Source organism: Ictidomys tridecemlineatus, chromosome 3 (assembly GCF_052094955.1).
Source record: "Ictidomys tridecemlineatus isolate mIctTri1 chromosome 3, mIctTri1.hap1, whole genome shotgun sequence".
Classification (NCBI taxonomy): domain Eukaryota; kingdom Metazoa; phylum Chordata; class Mammalia; order Rodentia; family Sciuridae; genus Ictidomys; species Ictidomys tridecemlineatus.
Genome location: NC_135479.1, coordinates 85,750,855 through 85,778,149, shown reverse-complemented (window position 1 = coordinate 85,778,149; position 27,295 = coordinate 85,750,855). Strand labels below are relative to the sequence as shown.

The 27,295-nt window shown below is 36.1% G+C and overlaps 1 protein-coding gene across 1 annotated transcript; it reads left to right on the top strand.

Annotated features, from left to right (window-relative positions):
* The first annotated feature begins 829 nt into the window (after positions 1-829).
* Copb2 (coat protein complex I subunit beta 2) lies at positions 830-26,900 on the top strand. The gene is made up of 22 exons (XM_005328019.3): positions 830-981; positions 5,809-5,946; positions 9,093-9,179; positions 9,383-9,509; positions 10,349-10,497; positions 11,800-11,946; positions 12,963-13,062; positions 13,959-14,101; positions 14,337-14,536; positions 15,931-16,041; positions 17,350-17,438; positions 17,681-17,787; positions 18,778-18,921; positions 20,400-20,530; positions 20,784-20,991; positions 22,660-22,770; positions 23,709-23,923; positions 25,477-25,569; positions 25,662-25,842; positions 26,038-26,106; positions 26,269-26,343; positions 26,546-26,900. The coding sequence occupies exons 1-22, from the start codon at positions 979-981 to the stop codon at positions 26,639-26,641; spliced, it is 2,724 nt and encodes a 907-aa protein (XP_005328076.1). The 5' UTR covers positions 830-978; the 3' UTR covers positions 26,642-26,900.
* The last annotated feature ends 395 nt before the right edge of the window (positions 26,901-27,295 follow it).

The window sequence follows — 27,295 nt, the reverse complement described above, 5'->3', positions numbered from 1 at the left end:
AAAAAAGGCAGAATGTAAGGGATGTTCTTGCATTTTACTTTGCAAGACCGATGGCACAGCCCCCCTCTTCTACAACTCAACTACCACTTGGATATAGTAGATACAGCACAGGCTTTCAGGACACGTCCATTTCGAGTTCAAATCCCGACACTATATTTACTAAGAGGTCTTGGCCAGGACAATAAATTGCCCGGACCCTTAGCAACCTCATGAGTGTAAGAGCGATAACTCAGACTTGATGTGAAGCTGGCACACAATCCAAGACTGATAAATGTGCGCAAAGTGAGTCACTGGCACTCAGGGATGCTCAATGAAAGGCAATCGCCCTCGGTTAGAGAACTGCAGGCTCCCAAGCCTTCTCTGACCTCGGAGGCCCGGAGTCGGGACCCTATCTTCTCCTCCATCAGGGCCTTACAGGGCCCACAGAGAACTCTCGACCTTGTACTCAAATTCACCAGAGCACACAGGTTTTGGAACTTGCTTCGCCGTTTCTCTCCCCGCCCCTCCTCTCCGAACCAGAACAGAGTTGCGAAGCGATTTCCCGCCTCCCCCACCAACTCCACCATCCGGGCGCTTCCCCTGCCATTAGTGTCCAACGGACACGCAGCATTTGGCCTTTCCCATCCTTTACAATGCCGGGTTTTAAAATCCTGGCCGGCACTTCGCAGCTCCGGGGTACGTTCCGCCGCCGCGCAGGCCACACCTCCACTCCCAAGCCATACCCCGCCCTCCAAAGTAAGCCTCGCCTTCTCCTGGTGGCTGGGCGGGCCACGTTGCCTAGGAAACTGGGGCGGGACTTAGGAAATCCCAGTCCCCGAGCGGGATTTGCGCAGGCGCTCAGGCCCGGCCTCTGACTATCGCGAGAATCATTTCCCGGAAGTTCCACGTCAGTCAGTCGGCCGGTCTGTGGGCCGGTGGGTTTCTCAGGCCCTTTGCCGCCGGGATCAAGTGAGTTCCCGGGCTCAGACTGACGGAGCCATGGTAGGTGTTCTATCGGCTGCGGACCATTCCTGGGGTTCCTCGGCTGAGGGCTGCGATAAGCAGCGGTTTGTGCTTCGGCTGCGGCCACCGCCTTTGGCCCGGTTCTGTTGGAGCCCTGGGAGGGAGGAGGTGATGGGGACCAGCAGACTGGGCTGGTTTTGGAGGCAATGTCTGTTCAGTGAGGGGTCCCTGACACCCCTTGGGCCTTAAGGTGCTTTCCAAATCATCTAAGGTCTGCACTGGGGTCATTGGATTAAGAAAAATGTTGAACTCTGGGCAGTTTTTGCAAAACTACTCCATTCTACGCTGAAGACTGTGACAGCTAATCTTGCACTCCTGTCGGGCTTTTTTCCTGGATAGTGTGCTGACTGCAAACTATGAATTTAAGCAGAGAAGAAGCGGGGGAAAGTCAATAAAATGTGTATGGAACTTAAGTTTGAATCCAGTGTGACTCTGTAGAACTGAGTTATACTTTATTCCTAACCCTCCCCCAATTCTTGGTTTGGGTCTCCTGTGCTTGCAGTGTGGAATTTCTAATATTTTGGGAGCCAGCTCTTAGTTTTCTGGAGGGAAAAGGATTGGGAAGTTGTTTTTAAAGCTTGATAATATGCTTTTTCAGTATTGCAAATGCAGTGAAAGCAGTGAATGGTAATAATAGCAAGCAATCAGGACAGCACATTTTTATTATCACTTACTCGCAAACATTCCCTATAATGCCTTTGCATAACTGTATTATAATGATGAAGAAAAACAATAGTGAGAATCTTTTCTGAAAAAAATAAAATATTTTTGTAAACATTTTTCTGCCTTTTTTAAAACATGGGAGTACACGGTCAGATAGATATTTTGGAGCTTGAAGACTGTGTGGAATACTCATTTCAAGTCCTTTATCTTGCAATTAAAAAATTAAGTTTAACAAGTCTCATTGTGGTAAAGTTGGATCAGAGGTTGATCTCTTGGGGAAACTTATGAAAGTTATGGATAGTGCCAGAAGAATACTCTGAGAAAAACCCCGTTTGCAATGTAAAGGTGCCCCTCACAGACAGCTCCTGCCAAGCCATACTTATCTGTAGACTCTGTTTTCTCCAGGTTCAGAGCCCTTGAGAAAGACCTTAAATCTCTTGATTATACACTTTATATTATTAACAACTTGTGCTGGTTTGGGTCTTTTCTGCTTGCAGTCTGGACATTTTTTAAAAAAAAGCCCTTAGATTTGCCTAACTTCATTTTTAAGTATCAAGTATTTTATAATGAAATATTGCCATTATTCTTTAATATACAGTCAGCCCCTCCATTTCTTTGGGTTATACATCCACAGATTAAATAAACTGCAGTTTGAAAATTTTGGAAAAAAATTGTCTGAACATGTACAGGCTTTTTTTTTTCTTGTTCTTAATCCCTAAAAAATATAGTATTACAACTACTTACAACATTTACAATGTATGAGGTATTTTAAGTAATTTAGAAATGATTTAAAGTGTACAGAAGGACTTTGTAAGTCCTATATTACATCATTTTTCATAATTTGACTTAAGCATCTGTGGATATCCATGGAGGTGGAGTGGGGGGCACTGGACTCATTCCTTTCCCAATACCTAGGAACAATTTCTGTGGAAAGCACAAATTGTGAATTTATTCGTTTGCTTATGTACTACAATAGTGTTTATTCTGTGCTGTGCACTTTGCTAACATTTGCCACTTAGTTCTCTCAGTAGCTGGTAGAGAGATTTTATAAATAATGTTTATGGAGTGGTTATTATATAGCTACCCAGGTACTGTTGCAACTGGACTCTGAATTAAATTCTCATAACACCAAAAGATATATATTAGTATTATCACTATTTTACACAAGTCAAACCTCAGAGAAGTTAAATATACTTACCCAGGATTGTACTTAGGAAATGTAGAGCTGATACATTGGAACTTAAGTTTGAATCCAGTGTAACTCTGTAGTACTGAGTTATACTTTATTCCTAACTCTCTCCCAATTCCTAAATATATAAAGTGCTGTGCAAATAAAGACGTGTAAGCAGTGACCCTGTCCTTAAGTGTCTACTCTAAGAAGCAAGAAGAGATATATGCAAAATTTACCAGAACAGTTAAATTTAAACCATGCAGTAGCCTCTAGGAAAGAATACTTCAGACTAGGGTAATAAGAAAGGCCTTATTGATGACAGTTGCATTTACCTGAATCATCCATCTTTTGGAAGATGGAGGGAGTCTTTTGGAGCTGGAGGATACAGAATGAGCATCTTAATCATCTTTGTTCCCATGTGCTTGAACCTTATTCAAAGTAATCATTGAAATGGTCAAAGAAATAGAGCAGGAGCACACATTTACCTGTGTGTTTTAAACTGGGATTTGCTCTTCCAGAGTATGTAGAGATAACTCATGTTCAGAGTTCCCTGACCCACTTTCTGAAGCATCACTTTTACTCAGTAATTAAAACATTGTTACAGTAAAATAAGTGGCTTAGAGTCCAGTTTCCTTAATTCTAGAAGAACAATGTTGGATGTGTACCTACCCAGGTTCCTAGCACAAAGACATCATTATTAACAACTTGTGCTGGTTTGGGTCTCCTGTGCTTACAGTATGGACATTTAAAAAAAAAAAAATCCCTTAGATTTGCGAAACTTCATTTTTAAGTATCAAGTATTTTTATAATGAAATATTGCCATTATTCTAACTGTAAGAAGACCAGAAAAAGATGTTAAATTTTGTGATAGTAATTAGTGGGACAAATTTCAGAAATGGATGAAGCAGAAAGTTTTGCTTCCCTCAAACTAGCAAAGAATTCAGAGATAATGGTTTCATAGTAGAAAATTTGAGAAGGAAGATATGACAGTAGAAACATTTTTTTTCTTTTGAGGCAACTGAAGAGTCAGAGAACTCACATCCTTTAAGTAAAAGGTAAAGGTTGTTGCTAAAAGTATAGGAGGTATGAATAGGAAAAAGTAAGAGCAAAGACTGGAATAATCTGTGACCCACATTTGATAGAGATTCAAACAAGATAAATGAATGCCTCATGAGGTATTTTCTTTGTCTCAGGAAATTACCTCTGGTAGATATTCATTTCATGTTTCATATTTTTCTGCCAAAATAAATATGCTTTTCTCTGAAGAGCTCTTTTACTATTATGACTTAGAGTTACTAAGACTTTATGAATAACATTTCTTCAGAATATTTTCTTTTTTTAATGTTTATTTTTTAGTTCTAGGTGGACACAATATATTTTATTTTATGTGGTGTTGAGGATCGAACCCAGCACCCCGCGCATGCCAGGCAGGCGCGATACCACTTGAGCCACATCCCCAGCCCCAGAATATTTTCTACCATGACACTAATGACATGGGCACAGAGCTATGATTTAGCAGCTATTTTTAATTTATTCAGTAGGTAGTTTATAAACAAAGGTGCTCAAAGTGTGTTCTGCAATGCCTTAGAGATCCCCATTACTCTTCTAGGAGGGACCACATGGTCAGATGCTGTTGGCCTCTTTCACTATGTTAATATTTGCACCAATGGTGTAAAAGTAATGAAAGGTAAGCCTGCTCATGCAGCGGCACCAAATTATACTGAGAGTATATCTCCATTGTCACACAATTTTTTAAAAGCCAGTTTCACTTAAGGATGTCATTGATGAGACAGTAAAAGTGATTAATGGCATTGCATCCAACATTTGAGTACACATCTTTTTAATTCTGTATGATGAAGTGAGGAGGGTACATAAAGTACCTCTGTTGCTGCCTACTGAAGTGTGATGGTTGTCTCATGGAAAGGCACTTATACAGTCAGGGGGGATTTACATGAAACAACAGCTGAAGAAACTAGTTATTCAGACTTGATTATTTGTTAAACATACTCTTAAAAACTGTAAGAAGTTAGCTGGTACCAGACAGTATTATTTGCTAATGATAAATTAGAACTTCAAAGTGAAATTTAGAATTTTAGAGAACTTCTGTCACTGAACTTGATGAATTTCTAATATTTAAAGACTTATCAGCTGAGGTAGGTGGTGAGATTAATGAATATGATCTTTTTGATACAGTACAATGAAATACATCCCCATTTGGAAGACATGCCTAACTTAATGAACCAACATATCCCATATAACCAATGTGTTATGCTACAAAATGAATGAATAAGCCACTCAAAGTATAGGATAGACCATTGGATTTTAATTTAACAAAGCATAAGGAGTTCATTAGTTTGGTTTCAGATTCCGCATTACAAGTATCTTTTAAGAAACTACCACTTGAGTTTTAATGTGGTATCAAAGAAGAAAATTCTATTTTTTCAAAAATTAAAATATTCTTTCCAACTCTATTATCTATATGAGGCCAGGTGGGGTAGTTGTTTTTGGCATATATCATCAAAACAATATCACAATATATTGAAGGCAGAAGCAGATACCAAAAAAAAAAAAAATCTCCTATTGAGTCAAAAATCTAAAGAGTTTTTACAAAAATATAAATCATTGCCACTATTCTCATTAAATTTCTTTTGGAATTTTCAGAGCCATGGATAGTAAATATGATTAAACATTAGTAAATATGATTAAAAAGTCTTTGGGGGGGTCCTACAAATTTTAGATGTCAAGGATACTGAGAATTAAAATTTTGAAAACTGTAAGTTTAATATTTTTAGATATTTTCATATTTTATACATATGATTAGAGAAGTAGGTGCTTTAAACTGTGCCTATAATTTAGCAAAATAAAAACAGAATTGTTTTATAGGCCTGTTAACATACTATTTGTAGTTGCAGTCTTGTATTTAATTTGACTAAACAATTTGTTTTTTGTTTTAATGTTTTTTTTCTCCTTAGCCTCTCCGACTTGATATCAAGAGAAAGCTAACTGCTAGATCCGATCGAGTTAAGAGTGTGGATTTGCATCCTACAGAGCCATGGATGTTGGCAAGTCTGTACAATGGCAGTGTGTGTGTTTGGAATCATGAAACACAGGTAGGATTTTTAAGGAATTTTTTAGAAATAAAATGCAGTGTTGGACTTTTATTTTATAATGAAGAGAACTGTCATAATAGATAGCAGTAGCTATGAGTATATTACTCTCTAAAATAACTTGATACAAAGTATTTTAAATAAAGTGCAACTACATTTGGGAGGGTATAGCTTATGAGAGAAACTATTCTGGACAAGTTATATGTGATATTTAAATCTAGTTACTCTAATATAGGTAGAATTAACTCTTTGAAATTGAGGAAACGGATGTTAAAGTAAGATGGTTTGCTATAAAGTATTTAGTAGTTCATATTTAATTTTCTATTCAGTGACTATTCTGATCATCTTTAAGAGTGGATTGTTAATTGTTTACCCAAATACTCAATGTAATGATATGCAAGTAACTTTCAAACACAGAAATATTCATATTCAACTTTTGGTTATACTTATGAGAGTATGCCTATTCTAGATTGTCTGCCTTAATGCTTACATTATTCTCTTTCCCCTAAGTAAATAATGTATCCTTCAAATAAATTTTTCTCATATTTTCTGCAGTCTTTCAGATTGTCTTTTAAAATTTTTCTTTCAATGTACAAAACATGTCATTGGCATTATAATATACAGTGATGTAACTGCTCAAATAGTAGTTATCTTCAATATCCATCTTGAAATCTGATAAAATTTACATTTGAGGAATTTAAGATGGCAAAATAGGATTAGCAAGCCAAGGTCAGGAGTAAAGCTAAAAACACCTTTGTATGCTTACACTCATTATAGTGAAACAACAGTGACCACACACTGAACCAGGCTCCATCAGGATGATGTTTTATACTCATTAACATTTTGTTCTCTGCTATATCCCAGTGCCTATATTATTACCTGACACATAGTAACTTATTAATACCCATTTGCTGAACTAAAGAATAAAAGGAATGTTTTTATCACCAGTTGATAATTTCTGTTCTCTGCAATTTGCTTGATAAAGATAATATACTGACCAGCTTTTCTCTCTTTCTCCCACTCTGCTCCTTTTTGGTCTAATTCTCCATCCAAATGTTTAAAGTCCTTATATTTTATACTTAACAGATATGTTGGATTCTCCTCTCCCTAATTCTTCCTGGGGATTTTCTCTGTTGGCTCAGTTTACCCATCTACCAGCATTATTATTTCACTGTCATATGTTCTATAGGCCAGATATAGTTTCTTCATGTTTCCTCTAGGCTTTACTATCAAATACCTCTGCTTTACCTAGGTCATCCACTTTGCCTCTGCTTTCTTTGTTGTTCCCTTCTGTGTCCTCCTGCTGGGCTCTCTGCTTCCACCTTTGTAATTCATCTCATTGGTAATTTCTTGTTTAATTTCCTTCTTTTCTCTGAGATTGGGGGTTCTCTGAGGACAGGGATCCCACTATCTTCTTTCCCATTGTCCCTCCAGTGCATGGGGCACAGTGTGGCAGTATTTATCGGACTCAGTAATTATTGAGTGATCTATATTTATTTGGTTCTGTCTGCCTTTTCCCCTCTATCACTAACAGAAGTTAATTGCCATTTATGTATATTGAGAATAAGATTCTCAAGAGAGCCAAAAGGGTTTTAGAAGTTAACTCAGATGTACTTGAATTTCAAAAAAGGAGATATTATATACTTCTTGAGTGGATCTAATAGGATTTTTTTTTTGTTTATTTGTTTTGTTGTGTGTTTTTTTAAAAGTATTTTAGGATTCAAAGCCAACTTGCTGATTAAATTATATAGAAAAGCCTTTAACCACACTGAGTATCACTTTATTTTATCTATACTAAAGATGATGTTCTTAAAAATCTTTTATCACATAATTGTTAATAGAATTAAATAACATTAGGTAAAATTGTTTGAGACCTGTAAAGGGCTATGTAAATATTAGTCATTGCTTTCCTAATTTACATTGGGCATTTGTATGTACTAAGTGTACCTTTTCCTCTTCTGTGGATCATTTAGCTCCAGAGTGTGGAGACCATTTCTCATGTAGCTGTACCAGCCACAGTACCTATCATGATGCTGAACCATGATAGTTTGTTCTACAGCTAATTTATTTTCACTGTTTCTCATATCCCAGGATTTGTTGGCTCCTTATGAGAGTTGATGGATTTTCCTGCTATCTTATAGATTACATGTTCTCTGTTCTCAATGTGTATATCATAGTCAATTGTAGCAGATGTGTAGGTGAGCATTGAAGCCCAATTTGTTCAAGCTTTGTCTAAGGCAAAGTCTGGCCTGGGAAGCCAGAGTAAGCTCAACAGTGAACCAGTTTCTATTACTTTTTCTTTAATGTACATGGTTTTTAACTAGTAAGATTATATTATGTTCCTTATTTATTTCATTCTTGCTTTCTAGAACATAAAGTAATTTCAAAATGAAGTTTGGTTTTTTAGAATCTTAAAGAACAGGTATCAAGGAGGGATGCCTCTGCACTTTCCAGGAGGTCTTCTAGTTTTCTACCTTTGTCTTATGTATATAACCTACTTTGAAGGGGCATCTAAATCACTATGTTGTGATACTTACTGACAGCATATAAATATTCATATGGAAGTATGTTACTAAGGTGTATAAAAGAAACATCTTGTTTGAGTTACTTCTATGGGTTCAGTTTTAAAAAGAAGAAACTAAGATCTAATTTATTCAACAAATACTTGTTACCCACTAGTTGTATACCAACTGCTATTTTTGGGTTCTGGGTATACAGTGGTAAAGATGGTTCCTGCCCTTAGAGAGCATAATAGGGAATATTGAAATTAAATATGAATTATGCAGTGCTGTGTTAGGAAAGGAGAGTACAGTTAGCATGCATGGATTTTCCAGGCAGAGGAAACAGGAGCAGAAATGAGGCTGGGAGTAGTGAAGGTAAGTCTGGAAAGTGAGGGAAGGGCCAGAGCACAGAAGATCTGAAATACCTTTTTTTGGAAACTTGTTCTCTCTTGTTTTTTAAAACTCTTTGATTTCAAATCTATTAAAAAGATAATCAGTCCTTTTTTAATTTTAATGTTGATCATTCATATTTTAGTCTGGGAGTATTTTTAATTAAAAGTCATTTTAATAGTCAAATGTTTTAAATACATTAGAATAGATTTTTCAGTTATTTTCTCATGACTTAATATGTGTTTTGTTAAATTTTAGACACTGGTGAAGACATTTGAAGTGTGTGATCTTCCCGTTCGGGCTGCAAAGTTTGTTGCAAGAAAGAATTGGGTTGTGACGGGAGCAGTAAGTAATTATATAATTTGTAATACTGTTTTCTTAATTGGCCAATGATCATGTAAATTAATTGCAAAATTTTGATTCCTGATTTGTTTTGTTCATTAGTGCAGTGTTTTGAAGCATGGACTTCATACTTTGAGCTTATAATAGAGTTTTTCATGCAATTTACTTCCTAATAGTAACAGTGGTTTTTAAATTTCCATTGCTAGGATGACATGCAGATTAGAGTGTTCAATTACAATACTCTGGAGAGAGTTCATATGTTTGAAGCACACTCAGACTACATTCGCTGTATTGCTGTTCACCCAACCCAGCCTTTCATTCTGACTAGCAGTGGTAAGAGATGACCTCTTTTGGTCATGGGTATCTCCTTGGGTAATGCATTTTCATTCAGTAAGACATGCTATTCTTTAAATGCTATTACAAGTAGAGTTCTAATTTCAAGCAGCTTTTAAACCATTTAAGTCTATTACTGTGCTATTGATGCTGCTTGCTTTTGTATTTTAATGGAATATCAACTGTACTTAGGATTGCATAGCAATTGCTCCAATTCCTGTCAGGGAAGACCTGAAGGTCTAGATGTTTAAACATCTGCTGAACAGAAAGCTCGTTTACATACTGATGAGTGAGTTGGCAGATTGCCATAGACCCTAGTCACTTTTATCTTTATATTCAGTCTTTTTCACTCCTTGGTATTATGTATAAAACAGCAGACCTTTGGGAGAGCAATTAAATGAGCAGTGCTGAATTGGTTATAGCTCTTTGAAACATTTTTAAATTAAAAATTGAGAACTTTTTTTAACCAATCTCATAAGAGCAAATGCTTATTCTTGCAATAGTCATTACTATTATTATTCAGACAGATTTGTATTGCACTTTTGTCATTCTTTGAAGCCCACTGAGTTTTTAAAAAAAAATTTTCACAAGATTTTTTTATTATTTTCTGTTTGTAATCTCTTTTACTTACTTTATATCCATGCTTAAAAAGAGTTAAGTTTGTCCTGAGGATAAATAAAGGATTTTTGAAAAATCTTCTTCAATTTTGATTCAATTTTTAAAAATCACAGAAGGTGTAATTTATTTTAGGTTTGTTGCCTTGAAAAACACAGAGAGTCTTAGTTCTTAAATTGAAAAAAAATAATTTGCAACTAATTTGAGACTTTCTTTTGGCCTAGATGACATGCTTATTAAGCTCTGGGACTGGGATAAAAAATGGTCTTGTTCCCAAGTGTTTGAAGGACACACACATTATGTTATGCAGATTGTGATCAACCCCAAAGATAACAATCAGTTTGCCAGCGCATCTCTGGACAGGACCATCAAGGTAGGCTGTCTGCTGTATGTGTCAGTTATCACTTTTTTGATTTATTTTCCTCTGAAGAACTACCCAGCTTTCATGACTTAGTATAAATTTTACTCTGAGAAGCTCTTGTCGGACACCCACTTTCTGGACAGAGCCAGTTATGATCATCCCATATCTTCCATTGCTTTTTCTTCCATTATGGCCTTTCTCACATTGTATTTTGGAAATCTTTGTCCCCTGATATATTGGAAGATTGGGGCAGGAACTTTGTTTCCTTCTTCCTCCAGACACTGCCTAGGGTGCACTCGATGATTAGTACATGTTGCAGTGACTGCGTTTATATTCCTTTTTTTCCATTATAATATTTAAAATATAGGGCTGGGGTTGTGGTTCAGTGTAGAGCACTCACCTAGCATGGGTGAGGCCCTGGGTTCGATCCTCAGCACCACATACAAATAAATAAATTAATTAAAGATATTGTTTTCAACTACAACTAAAAAAATAATTATTTTTTAAAAATATTTAAAATACAGGCATATAGGCATAGATTTAAAATCATCAATTTTTACCTGCACACACTTGCTACATATGCATGATGCTTTATTTTTTTTTTCTTTAACTTAAATAAACTTTTACGTGTCTGACTGTCTTAGGGTTTTGAATTTATTTCTTTTTCCTTCTTTGGATTATGTCTGCTTTTGACATATGTTGGAAACTTTGAAATTAGTCTTAAAATTCTTCACTAAATTAGATTTATCTTGAGAAAAAGAATTACCTTTGGCATAAGTCTGTGGTATAGAGTAAATAGTAATCATTTGTTTACATTTGTTTTACACATATTTACCCCCAATAGGGCCTTCCACATGTTACGCACCCAGTAAATATTTGTAAACATAAAGCTCAATCCTATAATTTTTTATTACTGTTCTATATTTTACATTTTTTAATTAAACAGTAGTTTTTGTCTTTTAATACATCTAACTAAACCCGCTTTCCTTAGCTGTGTATTAAATAGTCCATAAAATTATTTAGCTAATCTTAAAGTAGTGTTCTCTCAAGGTGTTCCATCTGGATTCCTGGACTTCACTGTGGTTTAACTGAATTCAATAGGGATAAAGCCTAGAAATTGGCATTTTTAGAGAACACCATACCAGTTCTGCCCTCTGGAAATTTAACAAAAATAAGTGAAAAAAATGAAATGAATGTTCCTTAGCTTTTCTCTCCTGGGCTTTGGCCTTTTATTTAGTATGTCAGAACTGTGCTGGATCTGCCTTCTAAAAGCAAAGCCTTGTACTAACTCACAGATGTTGTTGCTCTCTGAAGGTGTGGCAGCTGGGCTCTTCATCACCAAACTTCACTCTGGAGGGACATGAGAAAGGCGTGAATTGCATTGATTACTACAGTGGTGGTGACAAACCATACCTCATCTCAGGTGCAGATGACCGTCTTGTTAAAATATGGGATTACCAGGTACAATTTTTTTATGGCCTTACTTGCCATATGCTAGACATTTTTAAAAATTGTTTCTTATAATATAGTTAAAACTTGGGTTGTTGAATTCTTTTCATAATGTAATAATGTAAGGCGTAAGTATTTGCACCAACATTGTCCCAGAAGTCTCCATAGAAATGAACACTGGGTGGGGTTGTAGCTCATTTGTAGAGTGCTTGCCTAGTATGTGCAAGGTCCTGGCCTTGATCCCTCGCACTGCAAAAAGCAATACAAGAAGACATAAATGCACAAGATTTCAAAAATATGCTCACATCTTTTCTTTTTTTACTTAATAATAGAGGTTATAAATTTTAACATTATAATCTTAAATTATACATAAATTATACATCCTTGAGTATCCTCATTGGTGGACTCCCATTTATATTTGAGAACAGATCAGCAAAAGTGTCGTAACATAGCTGTGGTACAACCATTTTGCCACATAAAACTCTTGTAAACCTAAATATAAGTTCCTGGTACCGTGCTTTGTATAGCTGTAAGATATTTTTAAATTTTTGTTTTGTTTTTCACATGTAAAGCAGTTAATATAGTAAGACTTAGAAAACCAGTTATACTTTGAAATATTTTCAAATTTGTCCCTAAGTTCAGAAAAAATATGTTAAAAGACTAAAGTAGCAGTACTTAGCAGACTAAGTACCTAAAAGCAAAGCCCTGTACTGACTGGCTTAGTCCACAGATGGTAGGTGTGGATATTGTAGGGGAAATTCATTATTCTAAGAATTTGGGGAAATAGTATTCAAATGAAAATCTAGATCTTTTTTTTCTTCTTCTTCAAATGATAATTACCTTTACATTTATCTGATCTGTGAAATTAAGCATTCATTTATGCAAAATTCTGTTTCAAAAATTTCTATATCTGACTTATTCAGATTGTCTTAACCTTTATCATTTATAAGGCATCTATGCATTGAGAAAATTAAGGATGGTTACTTACTTTTTTACTAATAAAATTTGTTTCTGTGTTTTGATTACAGAATAAAACATGTGTGCAGACACTGGAGGGACATGCGCAAAATGTGTCTTGTGCCAGTTTTCATCCTGAGTTGCCAATCATCATCACAGGTTCAGAAGATGGTAAGTTGGAGTATATGTTTATTCCTGAGCTCCTGTTATTTACTCAGTAGGTGTTTCAGTCAAGTGGTTTGACCCACACTGCTGTATTGTAATAGGAGGTTTCCAGTGATTCTGACATTTTTTAATTAGAACACTAGACTTTTAAGCCGGGTGCAGTGGTACAAACCTATAGTCCCAAAGGCTCGGGAGGCTGAGACAGGAAGATCAAGAGTTCAAAGTTAGTCTCAGCAAAAAGCGAAGCACTAAACAACTCAGTGAGACTCTGTCTCTAAATAAAATACAAAAATAGGACTGGGGATGTGGCTCAGTAGTCAAATCCCCCTGAGTTTAATCCCTGGTACCCCACCCAAAAAAAGAATACTAGACTTAAGCTACTAAATAACAAAAGGGACATATTTTTATCATCTTCATCATTCTGGTGTGTTTTGATTCTATAACTTAAAGAAGAGGACACCCAGATGTTCTAGAGAAAAACTGAAAGATCCTGTATGTCAGAATCATCCCTGGGTTTCAAATTCAGGCTCTGTCACTTGGTGAATGTGGTTTGGGCAAATGATGAAATGAGAACACATATCCACTCCATAGGACTGTGTACGAGGATGAGAAGAGATTAGTGTAGAAAGCATCTGGCACGTGGTAAGCACTCTACCCAGGAAATGTTGTTACTGTTTCACACCTCAAATTGCATTTCCTTGTTTTACTTTCTTATGGATTTTCTATTATTATGTTTATGTTCCTTTATAAAATCAGTTAAAAATTACAGATAGGGAAAAAGTGGACATTAAGTTGGCAGGTGTGTTTTCTGTTGATATAAAGACTTTCCTGTGACTCCTTCACCTGACAGTTTATTGTTGGATGTTTGTATCAAAAGGGAATATTCACATTGTTCTCTTTAGGAACAGTCCGAATTTGGCATTCAAGCACCTATCGGCTTGAGAGTACTTTGAATTATGGAATGGAGCGGGTGTGGTGTGTGGCCAGTCTGAGAGGGTCCAACAATGTGGCTCTGGGCTATGATGAAGGGAGCATCATTGTTAAGGTAATTCTCTCTCTAAATAAACACATGGACATTGACAAAGTCATTTTCCTTTGTAATTCAGTACTGTCTCATTCCAAGTCACCAGTTTTGTTGAACTGGCAGTTCTTTCCTTTTGCATTAGAGATAAAAGTGGAAGAAAGGAAATAGACCTCTCTGTTAAGGGGAAGGAGTGTCTATTTTGTTGTGGTTTTATTTTTTCCTTTTCATTGCTAAGAGCCACTTGTCATTCTTCCAGCTTGGTCGGGAGGAACCTGCCATGTCCATGGATGCCAATGGGAAGATAATTTGGGCCAAGCATTCAGAAGTCCAGCAGGCCAATCTAAAAGCAATGGGAGATGCTGAAATTAAAGATGGAGAAAGATTGCCACTGGCAGTAAAGGATATGGGCAGTTGTGAAATATACCCTCAGACTATTCAGCACAATCCCAATGGGCGGTAAGTCATGGCCAAAATCTCTTTCTGAGCTTCTGTGTATGTTAGAACAGGGTGTGTGTGCGTATCCACAGCATTTCTCTGGGGTAGGCATCTCTACTCATTCTTCTTTGAGCTTTTGCCCTTGCTGCATGATCCCCAACACAGACACAGGTTGGCATGCGAGGTGGAGCAATTAAATTGCATTTGTTTTTATTTCACACATGTTGGGTTTGTGTACCCGTGTGCTTCTTTGAGGGCAAGAATCATGTCTTACCTTAATACTTAGTAGGTGCTCTTAATATTTGCTCCCTCATTTTTCTTAAAACTGATTCTGAGGTATATATCTTTTGAAAAGTTTTGGAATTGGTAATTCTGCCCCTTATTCATAATTTGAACCATCAGATTGTTATTCCTTAAGAGCTATAAAGCACCAAACATCTTTTGAATCTTGTAAGAGAGAAGTTCGAAGAACAATGAGCTTAAACCTGTAGAGCTTTACAAATTTTTTTATAAGTCTGGAATGTAGCTCACTGGTAGATTGCTTGCCTAACATTCATAAAGCCCTGGATCAATCCCCAGTACAGTGCAAAAAAGAAAAAAGAGAGAGAAAGAAAATTCAAGAAATTAACAATTCATCATTTAAAAAAGATTATAGTATGTGTCTTGAATATTAAAAAAGGCAAAGTATGCAGCCAAAGGTCAGTAAATGATATCAAGTTATTTGTAACCTAATTAATTGACTTATGAAGGTTATGAATGCATTGTATATATTTACCTTGATATCATAAAACATTCTTTGCCATGAGGTTGGCATTTTACCTTTGATAAATCTTTTGATAGCAGGAATTTTACAGTGTTCTAAATGATAACTTTGAAGGGAGTTGTTTTGTGTCTTCTGGGAAAATTTTACTTGACTACTTCACCATCTATTTTTATTTAATAAATTTAGGATTTAGAATTTTATGAAGTCACTAAAAATTAGAATATATTTTTCTTCATTTGAATGATTTGTGTTAGAATGGAGATAATAAGACAGTATTATCTTATAATAAGACAGTACCTTCTCATGGTCTAAGTGACATGAACAACATGCTAGGCATCTTGGTGTGCAACAAATTCTAGTTGAATAATTGAAATCCTCCATTCTCAACTTCTTGTCCATATTTTTCTGGGTTTATAAGAGAAGGCTGTTGCAATAACATGTTCAGCAATAACTTCATCATTTGCTTTTGGATTTGTTGACTAGAATATTTTTGTGTAGCTCTACATTCAAAGAAATATATAACTTTTAAAAACATTAAGTTATAATAATTTGCTGAAATAACATGTTATTAGAATTATTTTGCCATAAATATAATTTGTTTCTTAACTTCTTTGCCTTCTGTACATCCCTCCCTGACTTCTGTAATTTCTAGGTTTGTTGTGGTGTGTGGTGATGGAGAGTATATCATCTACACAGCAATGGCCTTGAGAAACAAGAGCTTTGGTTCTGCCCAGGAGTTTGCATGGGCTCATGATTCTTCTGAGTAAGTTTGGTCTGTATGATTAAGTCAGCATGCTGTAATTACTGATAGGTGTCATGTGCCAGTCTGGGTTCTTGAGGTTTGGTGTGTTCTGTACTGCTCCCTGTTAAAGATGCATTCCACCAGCACAGCCCGTTATAAAATTAGTCAGTGGCAACTGGGAAGTATAAACCCTTTGTCCTTTCTGTAGTTGGTATTGAGCTCTCTCAGTCAACCTAATTTAATAATGCCATTAAACTAGGGACCCAACACCATTTCCTTGATGAAGCCTGTGGCAGGACCTGGTGCTTATGGGCTTGAGGCAGAACTTCAAGTCCTTGCAGGCCCTCCTGAAGGCATTTGTCCTAAGGTGCAGCTGCCTTTTCATGACCTAACTGGGTGAGGCCCTTCTTACTTTGAGACAGAGTCTCACTAAGTTACTTAGGGCCTTGCTAAGTTGCTAAGGCTGGCCTCAAACCTGTGATTCTCCTGCCACAGCCTCTCTAGTTCCTGGATTACAGGCATGCACTATCATACCCGGCCTCCTGGTCTCTGTTTTTAAGGCAGAGACCTAAATGTAAGTATTTCCTTTTGATAACACACATGGCTGACTGATGAGCCATTTATCACAGTTTTTCTTAGATTTTTAAAATCACTTTTAATGAGATAATTTATATATTATATATTGTTTAATGCACCATTTTAAGGATATAAATATTTCATGGATTTGGAAAAATGTATATAATCCATAACCACTAACACAAATTATAGAACATTTTTATATCCCCACAAAATCCCCTTATTTCCCTTAACTGTCCATTCATCCCCATCTACCCAACCACTCCCCAGCCCCAGGCAAATACTGATATGTTTTTGTTATTGTATACAGTAGATTGTCTTTAGAGTTTCATATAGATGGGATCATATGGTATGCATGTTTGTACTGGCTTCTTTTGCTCAGCATATTTTGAGATTCATCCACATCATTGTCTGTATCAGTAATTGGTTCCTTTTGTGCAGAGTAGTATTGTATACATATATTGTAGTTTGTCTAGTCATTCACACCTAGTCATTTCCAGTTTCTATAATGGTTTATAAGTCCTGCTAATCTGTGTCATACATCATGTGAAACCCATTCCTTATTTATCCAACTATAAAGAGTTCACTGATCTCTTAGGGAAAAAAATACATCAATGAATCTTCAAATATTCATTTTGTATCTTTGCATAATTAATTACTCAGTAATTGAAGATATTTCTAATGTATAATAGAATTATGGTTTAGCTTATCATTTTGTATTTTGTCTTCCCTATTCTCCCACCCCCACCCCAGATATGCAATAAGAGAGAGCAACAGTGTTGTGAAGATATTTAAGAACTTTAAGGAAAAAAAATCATTTAAACCAGATTTTGGAGCTGAAAGTGAGTGCCATTTACTTATGATACAATTTTGAAAGCTTTGTAATGGCTCAAAAACATCTAAGCCAGGTGCTGGGGTTGTGGCTCAACAGTGGAATGCTTGCCTAGCATGTGCATGGCGCTGGGTTCGATCCTCAGCACCAAATAAAAATTAATAAATAAAATAAATGTATTTTGTCCTACTACAACTAAAAAAAAATTAAAAAAAAAAAAATCTAAGCCAGATCTTTTTATGTTCTCTTAAGGTATCTACGGAGGCTTCTTATTGGGAGTCAGGTCTGTAAATGGCTTGGCTTTCTATGACTGGGACAACACTGAACTCATTCGCAGAATTGAAATTCAGCCCAAACACGTGAGTTGTCACTCCATTGCTGTTTTGGGAATGTTCATCTTTGTGATGAAGTCTGGGTCCCTGATGCCAGGAAGTGTCCTTGTGCCCTGCTATCCTTGTCTCGTAGTGCTACACACAGTGCTGTTTGCCTCAGAATTGTGGTACTTAAATGAAGCAGTAAACATTGGATATTTTGAAAAATATTTTTTAAAGTTATGCAAATTCCAATATTTCAAATGGCTTTTGACATTGTGGAAAAGAGTGCTTTGAAGACAAGAAGTCAGGGAGTTCTTGACTTGGAAGGTCCTGAGAAGCCCCCATTCAGTCGGAAAGCTTTCTGAGGTTTATCTGTTGATGGCTGCTTAAGGTTCAGGTGACTGTCTCTAGTGACAACATGTTGTACTTTTAGAACTAACTGCCTACCCTGACAACTTTCATTGTCAGAAAGTATCTTTGGAGACAAAATAGCCTCCTTGTGGTCCTGACCCTGTCTTCTAAAGCATGGCGATTCCCCAAGTGGGAAAATGGGTGTGGTGGGAGGGGGACTTTGCCCTTTTTTTGTATAAACAGATATGTATCTGTGTATCATATGTATTTTCATTATGTATATGTGTAAACAAATATACAGAATAATTATGGTATTAAAATATTTTAAGGGGACATTTTAGGGAAAAACGTCTAAAAAGGCTGATGGGGGTGAGATTTTTATTATTAAAAATTAAGGGTAAGAAATAGTATTCTAGAGCAATAGAGACTAGGCTGACACTCCTCTAAATTCCAGCACATCCAGTGTTACCAACAGCTCTCCTTCCTCTTTCCCATCGTTCTTTCCACTGCTAGGCTAAATAGAATAGCTCTGCCCTGTCCACCCTCCATACACATGTAAATATACTGCAAAAATCAACGGCTTATTTATTACTATAAGATTAATCTTATAAGAAACAAGGTATAAGCAGTTTGTCATACCCACTCAGAAATCCAAATCAGTTGCTTGTGTTTGTTGTGTTACAGATTTTCTGGTCTGATTCAGGAGAGCTCGTCTGTATTGCCACTGAGGAATCATTTTTTATCCTTAAATATCTGTCAGAAAAAGTCTTGGCTGCACAGGAAACGCATGAGGGAGTTACTGAAGATGGCATTGAAGATGCCTTTGAGGTAATTGCATCAGTATGACTTTAGCTTTGTTTTTAAATGATTTATAGACTTAAAAAGAGACTGTACTAGAAAAAGCATTTGACAAAATATAATATCTATTCATGTCAAAAACACTAGAAAATATAGGGACAGAAGGAACATAACTCAGCATTGTAGATGCTATATATGCTAAACCCAAGGCCAACATCATTCTAAATGGAGAAGAATTGGAAGCATTCTCTCTAAAAACTGGAACAAGACAGTGATGCCCTCTTTTTTACCACTTCTACTCAACATAGTCCTGGAAACTAGCCAGAGCAGTTAGACAGAAGAAATAAATTAAAGAGTTACAAACAGGAAAAAAGAATTCAAACTATCCCTAATTCTGATTCTATATTTAGAAGACTAGAAAACTTTTAGAACTCATTAATGAATTCAGCAAAGTAACAAAAAGTAAGTTAGTTGCATTCCTATACATCAGTGATGAATCAACTGAAAGAGAAATTAGGAAAACTGTCCCATTCATAATAGCCTCAAAGAAAATTGGAATCTAGCAAAAGAGGTGTGAAAGACCTCTACAATAGAACACTAAAGAAAGAAATTGAAGAAGACCTTAGAAGATGGAAAGATCTGTCATACTATGAACATGAGTAGAAAAATAACTATTCAAGGATGGGAGGAGTGAAGTTCACCAGATTGGACGGGGGGAATGGGAGAAGGGGTGGGAATGGGAAAGATATTAGAATGAATTTGGCATAACTTTTCTGTGTTCATATATGAATATACAACCAGTGTAACTCAAATCATGTGCAACCACAGAATGGGAAGTTATACTCCATGTATGTATAATATGTCAAACTACATTCTACTGTAATGTATAACTAAAAAGAACAAATTTTAAAAAGCAAAAAACATTTTTAAAAAGACTGCACTAATTCTAGCATTTCATTAAAGTTTGGATTGAGGAAACTAAGTATTTAAAGGGTTCTGGTGAAATGTGAAAATTAAAATCTTGCCTCATAAAACAGAATCTGAAAGTAAATATGTTAAAAGAAATTCATGCTTCGATTTTAGGGAATGTTTAGACTGATATTTTTCACTAAGAAATTTGAAGTTGTTTTGTTCTTAAACTTTTTAGTCAGAGTGATTTAAATGAGCTCTCAGGTGGTAAAGATAAATCATCCTTGATGTAGATGTCCTAAAAGATGTTGCAAAATCTCTCATTTTCCAGTTTAATGTGTATTGGGTGTTAAGTTAATTCTCTTTTAGATCATTATTTTGAACCAACAGTGAGATTTAATATGACAAATATTAACAGTAGAAATTTGTTCTTAAAAAAAGAAAGAAGATAGAAATTTTAAGGAAAGACTTACTTTCTTGAAATAGTTTTATTCTACATTCCTTCTTTTTTACCTTATCAAACTCAACTATATTCAGCCTTTTGTTATTGACAGTTTTTCAATGTTAAATAATATAATCATAGTATTTTCTTTCTACAGGTTCTTGGTGAAATTCAGGAAATTGTGAAAACAGGCCTGTGGGTAGGCGACTGCTTCATTTACACAAGTTCTGTGAACAGATTAAATTATTATGTTGGAGGAGAAATAGTCACCATTGCCCACTTGGACAGGTAGTGGAGTATAGTTTTGCTTCTGTCTTAAGCATCCTAAATTGAAAAGTGTGCTCTTTCAACAGAACCTGTTACTGGCTTATAGCAATTATAGGCTGACTTCCCTATGTTATGGTTTTGGTAGATTGCCTCTTGTCAAACAAAACTGCATTAATCAAATGGAAAGATATTGAGCAAGAATCAAGGGGGGCGGGTCATGTGTGTGTGTAACTGTAGTGTTGGGCTTCTAATTTAGTTTCTGTTTCTTTGGTAGGACAATGTATCTCCTGGGCTATATTCCTAAAGACAATAGGCTTTATCTGGGTGACAAAGAGTTGAATATTGTTAGCTACTCCCTGCTGGTTTCAGTCCTGGAATACCAGACCGCTGTCATGAGGAGGGATTTTGGCATGGCAGATAAGGTCCTTCCTACCATTCCAAAAGAACAGCGGACCAGAGTAGCACACTTTTTGGAAAAACAGGTAAGAGTTTTCTTCTTTTCTGTCTCCTTCCTTCCACTTTTCCTTTCTTCTTCATCCTTTTTTACTTTGTGTGTGTGTGTGTGTGTGTGTGTGTGTGTGTGTTTTCAAACCAGCCATTTAAAAGAATGTTGGTGTGATTTGCTTGTGCCAGTGGGATTTCTCCTGTCAGTTTATTGCAATCTATGGTAAACCTACATTCTTCTTTCTTCTCTCTCAGTGCCCTTAATTCCCTCTTTAAATATCAGTAAGGATTTATCTTTCCTCCCCTTCTATATATATCTTTTCCATTTAATTAATATTTTTATTTCTGCATTGCATTTTTCTATCTCATCTGTCTTTTTTTTTTAATTTTGGTAAAATACACATCACAAAATTTTCCATTACCAACATGTCTTTTTCTTACTGTAGTATTTGTGCAAAGTAATATGTGCATACCACATGAATTAAGTTCTTTAAAAAAAAAGGTGACTTCCCTTTTTCCTGTCTCCTTCTTACTCTCTGGAGATAATTACTTTTAATTCTTCTATCTGATTCCCTTCATATTTATTTTCACATGTCTAAATAACATGCAACACAGCATAACTTATATTTTTTCTTCATTCAGCTTTATGCATTTCTTGTGACTTCTGTTCTATGGAAAATGAGGATGTAGGCAAGCACTTTACCACCAAGCTACATCCTTGGCCTGTAACTCAGACTATTTAGAATATCCGTTTATATTCATGGATGAATTTGGGGAGTGGTATTAAATTTACTTGTTAGAACTTATAATCTGAAAAGTTAAAAACACCCATACTGAGCAGTCTCCCTCAATTTTTGAAGAACAAACCACCTCTGAGCTTTTCATCCAACTAGCACCACACCCCTAGAGCTAAAAACCTTGCTTGTAGGCAGATCCCATCTGTTCTGCTAATTTAGTAGTTAGAAGCTAATTTAGTGGTTAAATTAGTTTAAATGCCCTTTTCTGTTGGCAAACTGGAACACAGAAAGGAATTCATAGGCTTTCTGACCATTGGGATACTTGCTGATGAATAACGCAAGACCAACACTGTAGGCATAGGTAGTGACACCTGATTATCGTCTGGACCTGCATACAAAATGTCTGCTAAGTGACTTACAGATGATGGAAAATTGGAAAGGTTTATGTTTTGACTCCCTTTCCTTTGCCCATTTACTGGCAATAACTTCCACTCTAAAACAAGGCCTGGACTAGATGACCTGGATTTGTTCAGTGATTTACCACTATGTATATACCAGTGCACCTGGTTTCTTTTTGGAAGTGACTCTTATTTGACCAATTTTCCAAAATCCCTTTCTTTTTGATATTTATTTATAATCACATTCTAATTTTGTTAATTATTGTTTACTTGAGTTCATCTAGAATTAGTCAGCTACCATTGTCTTAAAAAAACATAGGTAGTATGTGTCTGAATACTCCGTCAGGCTTGTGCTTACCAGTTAATTCAATGACTTCTTAGTTTTTGCTTTTCATTATTTTGTTGTTACTTTTATTTAAGTTGTGGGGTTTCTGTGTCAGCAAAGTAGTTTTAGTTTAAGAGGGAAATGGATGATTTTTCTGTGTGTACATTGTATCATGAACACATTTTGTACTTGTAGATATCACACACACATATATATTATTTGTTTTCTGCTTTTAATTTTGTTTAGGGCTTCAAACAGCAAGCTCTTACAGTATCCACAGATCCTGAACATCGTTTTGAGCTTGCTCTTCAACTTGGAGAGTTGAAAATTGCATACCAGTTAGCAGTGGAGGCAGAGGTATGTTCAAGTTCATGATTTCTTATAACTGATGGAAAGGTCAGCAGGTACTTCCATGTCTTTGGTATAATGTACTGTTATTAAAGTTTCCAGATGAAAATTAGTGACTCATTTTGGTGAGATTATTCTCTTTTTGATCTTTTTCAAAGATGCATTGTTAATTTGCATAAATCAAACACATTTTATTTGAGACAGTCTTAGCACTATAACTTAAGTTTTTTCTATTTTGAGTGAAATCTGTTTTGCAAGAGAAGAAAAAATTTTAAGATAGTAGATAAACCACTCTGGGAATTCTAAAATAATATAGACATCAATAATTTGCCAATATTCCAAGCTAGTAAGAAAGATCTGAACTTTAAAGCAGGATTCTAACCTAGATTAGAGGCATGTCTTTTGCAAGACAGGTTGATGATATTTTTATAGATCTTTATATATTGTATATCCTAATTGTGGTTTCACTCTAGCATTTATTGGTAAATTAATTTCAGATGTGCAAAATAAATTTTAGCTATGTTAAGATCATCTATATGTGTAGCATTTTGATTTCTGAAAAGCTACAAATGACAGATATTTATTATTAAATATTTAAGAATAATTTTTCAAAAAAGTGGTATTAAATTCACTTATTAGAATAATTGCAATCTAATTCCTTAAAACTCCAATTTAGCTTGTTTTATTCATGCATCATTAAAATTATTTGAATTAATTTTGTATATGTGAATAATTTCCTCATTGTACATTTTATCCTGATACTCTAATTTTGATTGAAAGTGCCAATTTAATAAGTACAGCTCCGTGTATGTCTTTGTGTGTGTGTGTGTGTGTAAAGTATTTTCCATTGTTATATAGGAATGCTCAAGAGAACAGAATAATGTCGATAATGGAGATTGAAATGTTTATTTTCAAAGGTATTTTAATTTGGAAATTCTTTCTTTTAGTCAGAACAGAAGTGGAAACAACTTGCTGAACTTGCCATCAGTAAATGTCAGTTTGGCCTCGCCCAGGAGTGTCTGCACCATGCCCAGGATTACGGAGGTCTGCTGCTTTTAGCTACTGCTTCTGGAAATGCTAGTATGGTGAACAAGCTTGCAGAGGGTGCAGAGAGAGATGGCAAAAATAATGTGGCATTCATGAGCTACTTTTTACAGGGAAAGTAAGTATTAATCTAAGGGAAGGTCTAAAAGACCTTGGGAAGCACAGTAATTAAATTTTTCCACATTAATTGTGAGGCTGGAGAGAACTGATGGCTGGCCAGGTGGTGTTGAACAGTGTGGGCAATAGGATGACAGTGTTACTTTGGTGGCACTCAGCTTCAGCAAGGGATACTCCATGACCTTGATATAAATGTGAGCTGAAGGAGGTGCTCAGGATGGGATAAAAGTTAAACCCCTTCCCCACAGCCTGCCAGTTAGTGGCTGAGGCATTTCGTTGTTTGACAGGAGGAGGCTATCGTGCTGCTCCAGTTGGTATCTGAGTGGCAGGTGACTTTACCCAAATTGGACAATTTTGATCTGTTTGTGGCATGGAGGAAGGAGGATGAAAATGCCAATTACTTTCAGATTTGAGTTCAACAGAAAAGCATAAAAATACCACATTTGTAAGTTTGGTGCCAAATCATTTAGAAATTAGTTGGCCCTGTTATGAAATAAAACACAAAAGTGTTCATTAAATTTGCCCTGCATACTTTGTCATAAAAATTATTTTTTGGCGAGGCATGATGGTCCATGCCTCTAATCCAAGCTACTTGAAGGGCTGATAAGAGCATCACAAGTTCAAGGCCAGCTTTGTCAACCTAGTGAGACTTGTCTCTAAATAGAAAAGGACTGAAAGTGTAGTTCAGTAGTGAAGGGCTCCTGGGTTCAGTCCCCAGTCCCACAAAAAACAAACAAAAAATAAACTTTCTTTTTTTGATGCTGTGGAACAAACCTCAGGGCCATGCAAATACTAGATAAGCACTCTTCTCCTGAGCTACACCCCATTTTAAAACTTTGTGCACCATGACATATATACACATATATATGTGAATTTATATTTCTGCAAAAATAGGTCCACTATCTTTTATGCATATCAAAAATCCAAAAATTATATGAAAAGTTTTTTTAGAACTCATTTGAAGGCAAAATCTGACTAAACTCTACTACTGAGTTGTTTTTATGCTACTCAGTATGTTTTTATTGCATTTAATAGTCATATTATTACAAAAATATTGTTTGGGGTTTTTGTTAGGTGCTTCTATTACTCCATTTCTTACCTAAAACTAAGAAAATCGGAATTCTGAAATGCTTTGTAAAACTTGCCATTGGGGGAAAAAAAAAAACTGAAGCTAATAGACATGGTATCCTTAATAATGGTAACCTTCTTTTCTACTGGGCACCTCTGGATAATCTGGTCCAGCCCACATTGGAGATGCTGAAACTGAATTTCTACTTGCCTATATCCTGAAGCCTTCAAAATTTGCTCATCCAAACTGCTTTGTCTCTTCTTGAAAAGGCCCTTAAGTAGTCATAAAAGCTGTCGTATCCCTCACACTCTTGAAGTCCACCAAGTCTGTAATATACTGTTAAGATGAGTAAGTGGCCAGGAACAGAAATGAGATGAATGTGTGAGGGGACTGGGGAAGATTTTGACCTTGCAACATTAAATCCACATTTCTTCCAAATGTTAAGTGCTGTTGTTGTAGTGTTTATTCTCCTCCTTAATCTTCAGGCTCGATGCTTGCCTTGAGCTCTTGATCAGAACCGGACGACTGCCAGAAGCTGCCTTCCTGGCCCGAACTTACCTACCCAGTCAGGTTTCAAGGTACAGACTTTTTAATTTTAGGAAGAAATATTTCAGATAAAAACAGGGCATGCTTATGTAATTTCTCTTTGATTTCATGATGTCTGTAATAGGGTAGTGAAACTCTGGAGAGAGAATCTCTCAAAAGTCAATCAGAAAGCAGCGGAATCCCTTGCTGACCCAACAGAGTATGAAAACCTTTTCCCAGGATTAAAAGAAGCCTTTGTTGTTGAAGAGTGGGTGAAGGAAACACATGCTGATCTTTGGCCAGCCAAACAGTACCCCCTAGTCACGGTGAGTGGGTGAGTGATCGGGTGCTAGGCTTGATTTAGTGTGACTACAGGGTGCGAGCACATTAACTTCAGGGTGTGAACAGTGCTGGATACATTATTGTTGGATAAGAGCTAATATCTGGGATTTAGGCGAATTTCTAGAGCAGTTATATAATTTCAGGATTTTTCATTTCATCATTGCTTTATTCTCTAATAGCCAAATGAAGAAAGAAATGTCATGGAAGAGGCAAAAGGCTTTCACCCCTCAAGATCTGTAGCTCAGCAGGTGAGTACTACTTGTGATAACTTGGTTGAGACTGTTGATTTTAAGTACCATCTTCCACTTCCTAATTCTCATCTCTCTTCCCTTAGAGGATAAGTTTAAAATTTGTGGAAAAATGCCTTTATTTATATATATATATATATATATTTCTACTTGGGCTTTCAGGACCTTGATGAGAAACCCCCATCTCCGACTCCAGTTATCGTGACCTCCCAAACAGCCAACAAAGAAAAAGAAAAGGTAGGTCAAACACCATCCAAACCTCCCCTGTCCCTTCCTCCCTTGTGTGCAGGCTGCCTGGGCCTCTGTGGCAGGTGATATACCCAAGTTTCAGAGTAGGGACTTTGAAGTGGGAAGATGTTATTTGGGACAGTTAAGGAGGAACACATTAAGTTCTTTAACACAGTGCTTTGGAACTCCATCATCTTCCTTTTGTTTTCAGAGCTTACTCGAACTAGAAGTAGATTTGGACAATCTGGAATTAGAAGATATTGACACTACGGATATTAATCTGGATGAAGATATCCTGGATGACTGAATTGTAGTTTTCCATTTATTTGACTAAACAAATCATTATTATGTATAGGTATTGATCATCACCCTGACCACAGTGCTTGGAAGGAAATATGAAAAATTTCTTAGGTTTTTATATGTAAATGCTGTGGACCAACAGGAGCACATGGCCTCCTTTTCTTAGGAGGAGTTCATGTGCAGTTTAAATCAGTGTTTTCTTCATTGATTAAAACAGACTTGAGCTTTGATTTTTCTCATATTGTCATTAAAATCCTTTGAATTAATGAGAATACTTCCATTTCCTTTCTGAATAATAAAAAGAGACTTCTAGTTGTAGAAGGCTGAGCCAAAATCACACCTCACCCAATGGTCAGCCCTACATTCTCTTTTCTTTGTATAACTAAATCTGCATTTTGCAAACAACATCATAGTTTTCTAGAACTGGACATCTATGTACTTTTCTTGATGTCCTTATAACACTGTCTTCTGTCGTGTAACATGGCTGACAAGAGCTCTTCCTGATTTTGTCCAGTAATACTCATTTCTGGAATTGGTCTAAAACCCCTGTTCCTCTGGCCTCAGTAAGCTGGGCTCTACCTGCATTAACTGTTGGCTTATTTGGTGTCAAAGGCCTGGTACTCTTTTAAAATACTGTGTATTCATCTACCATAATTAAAGA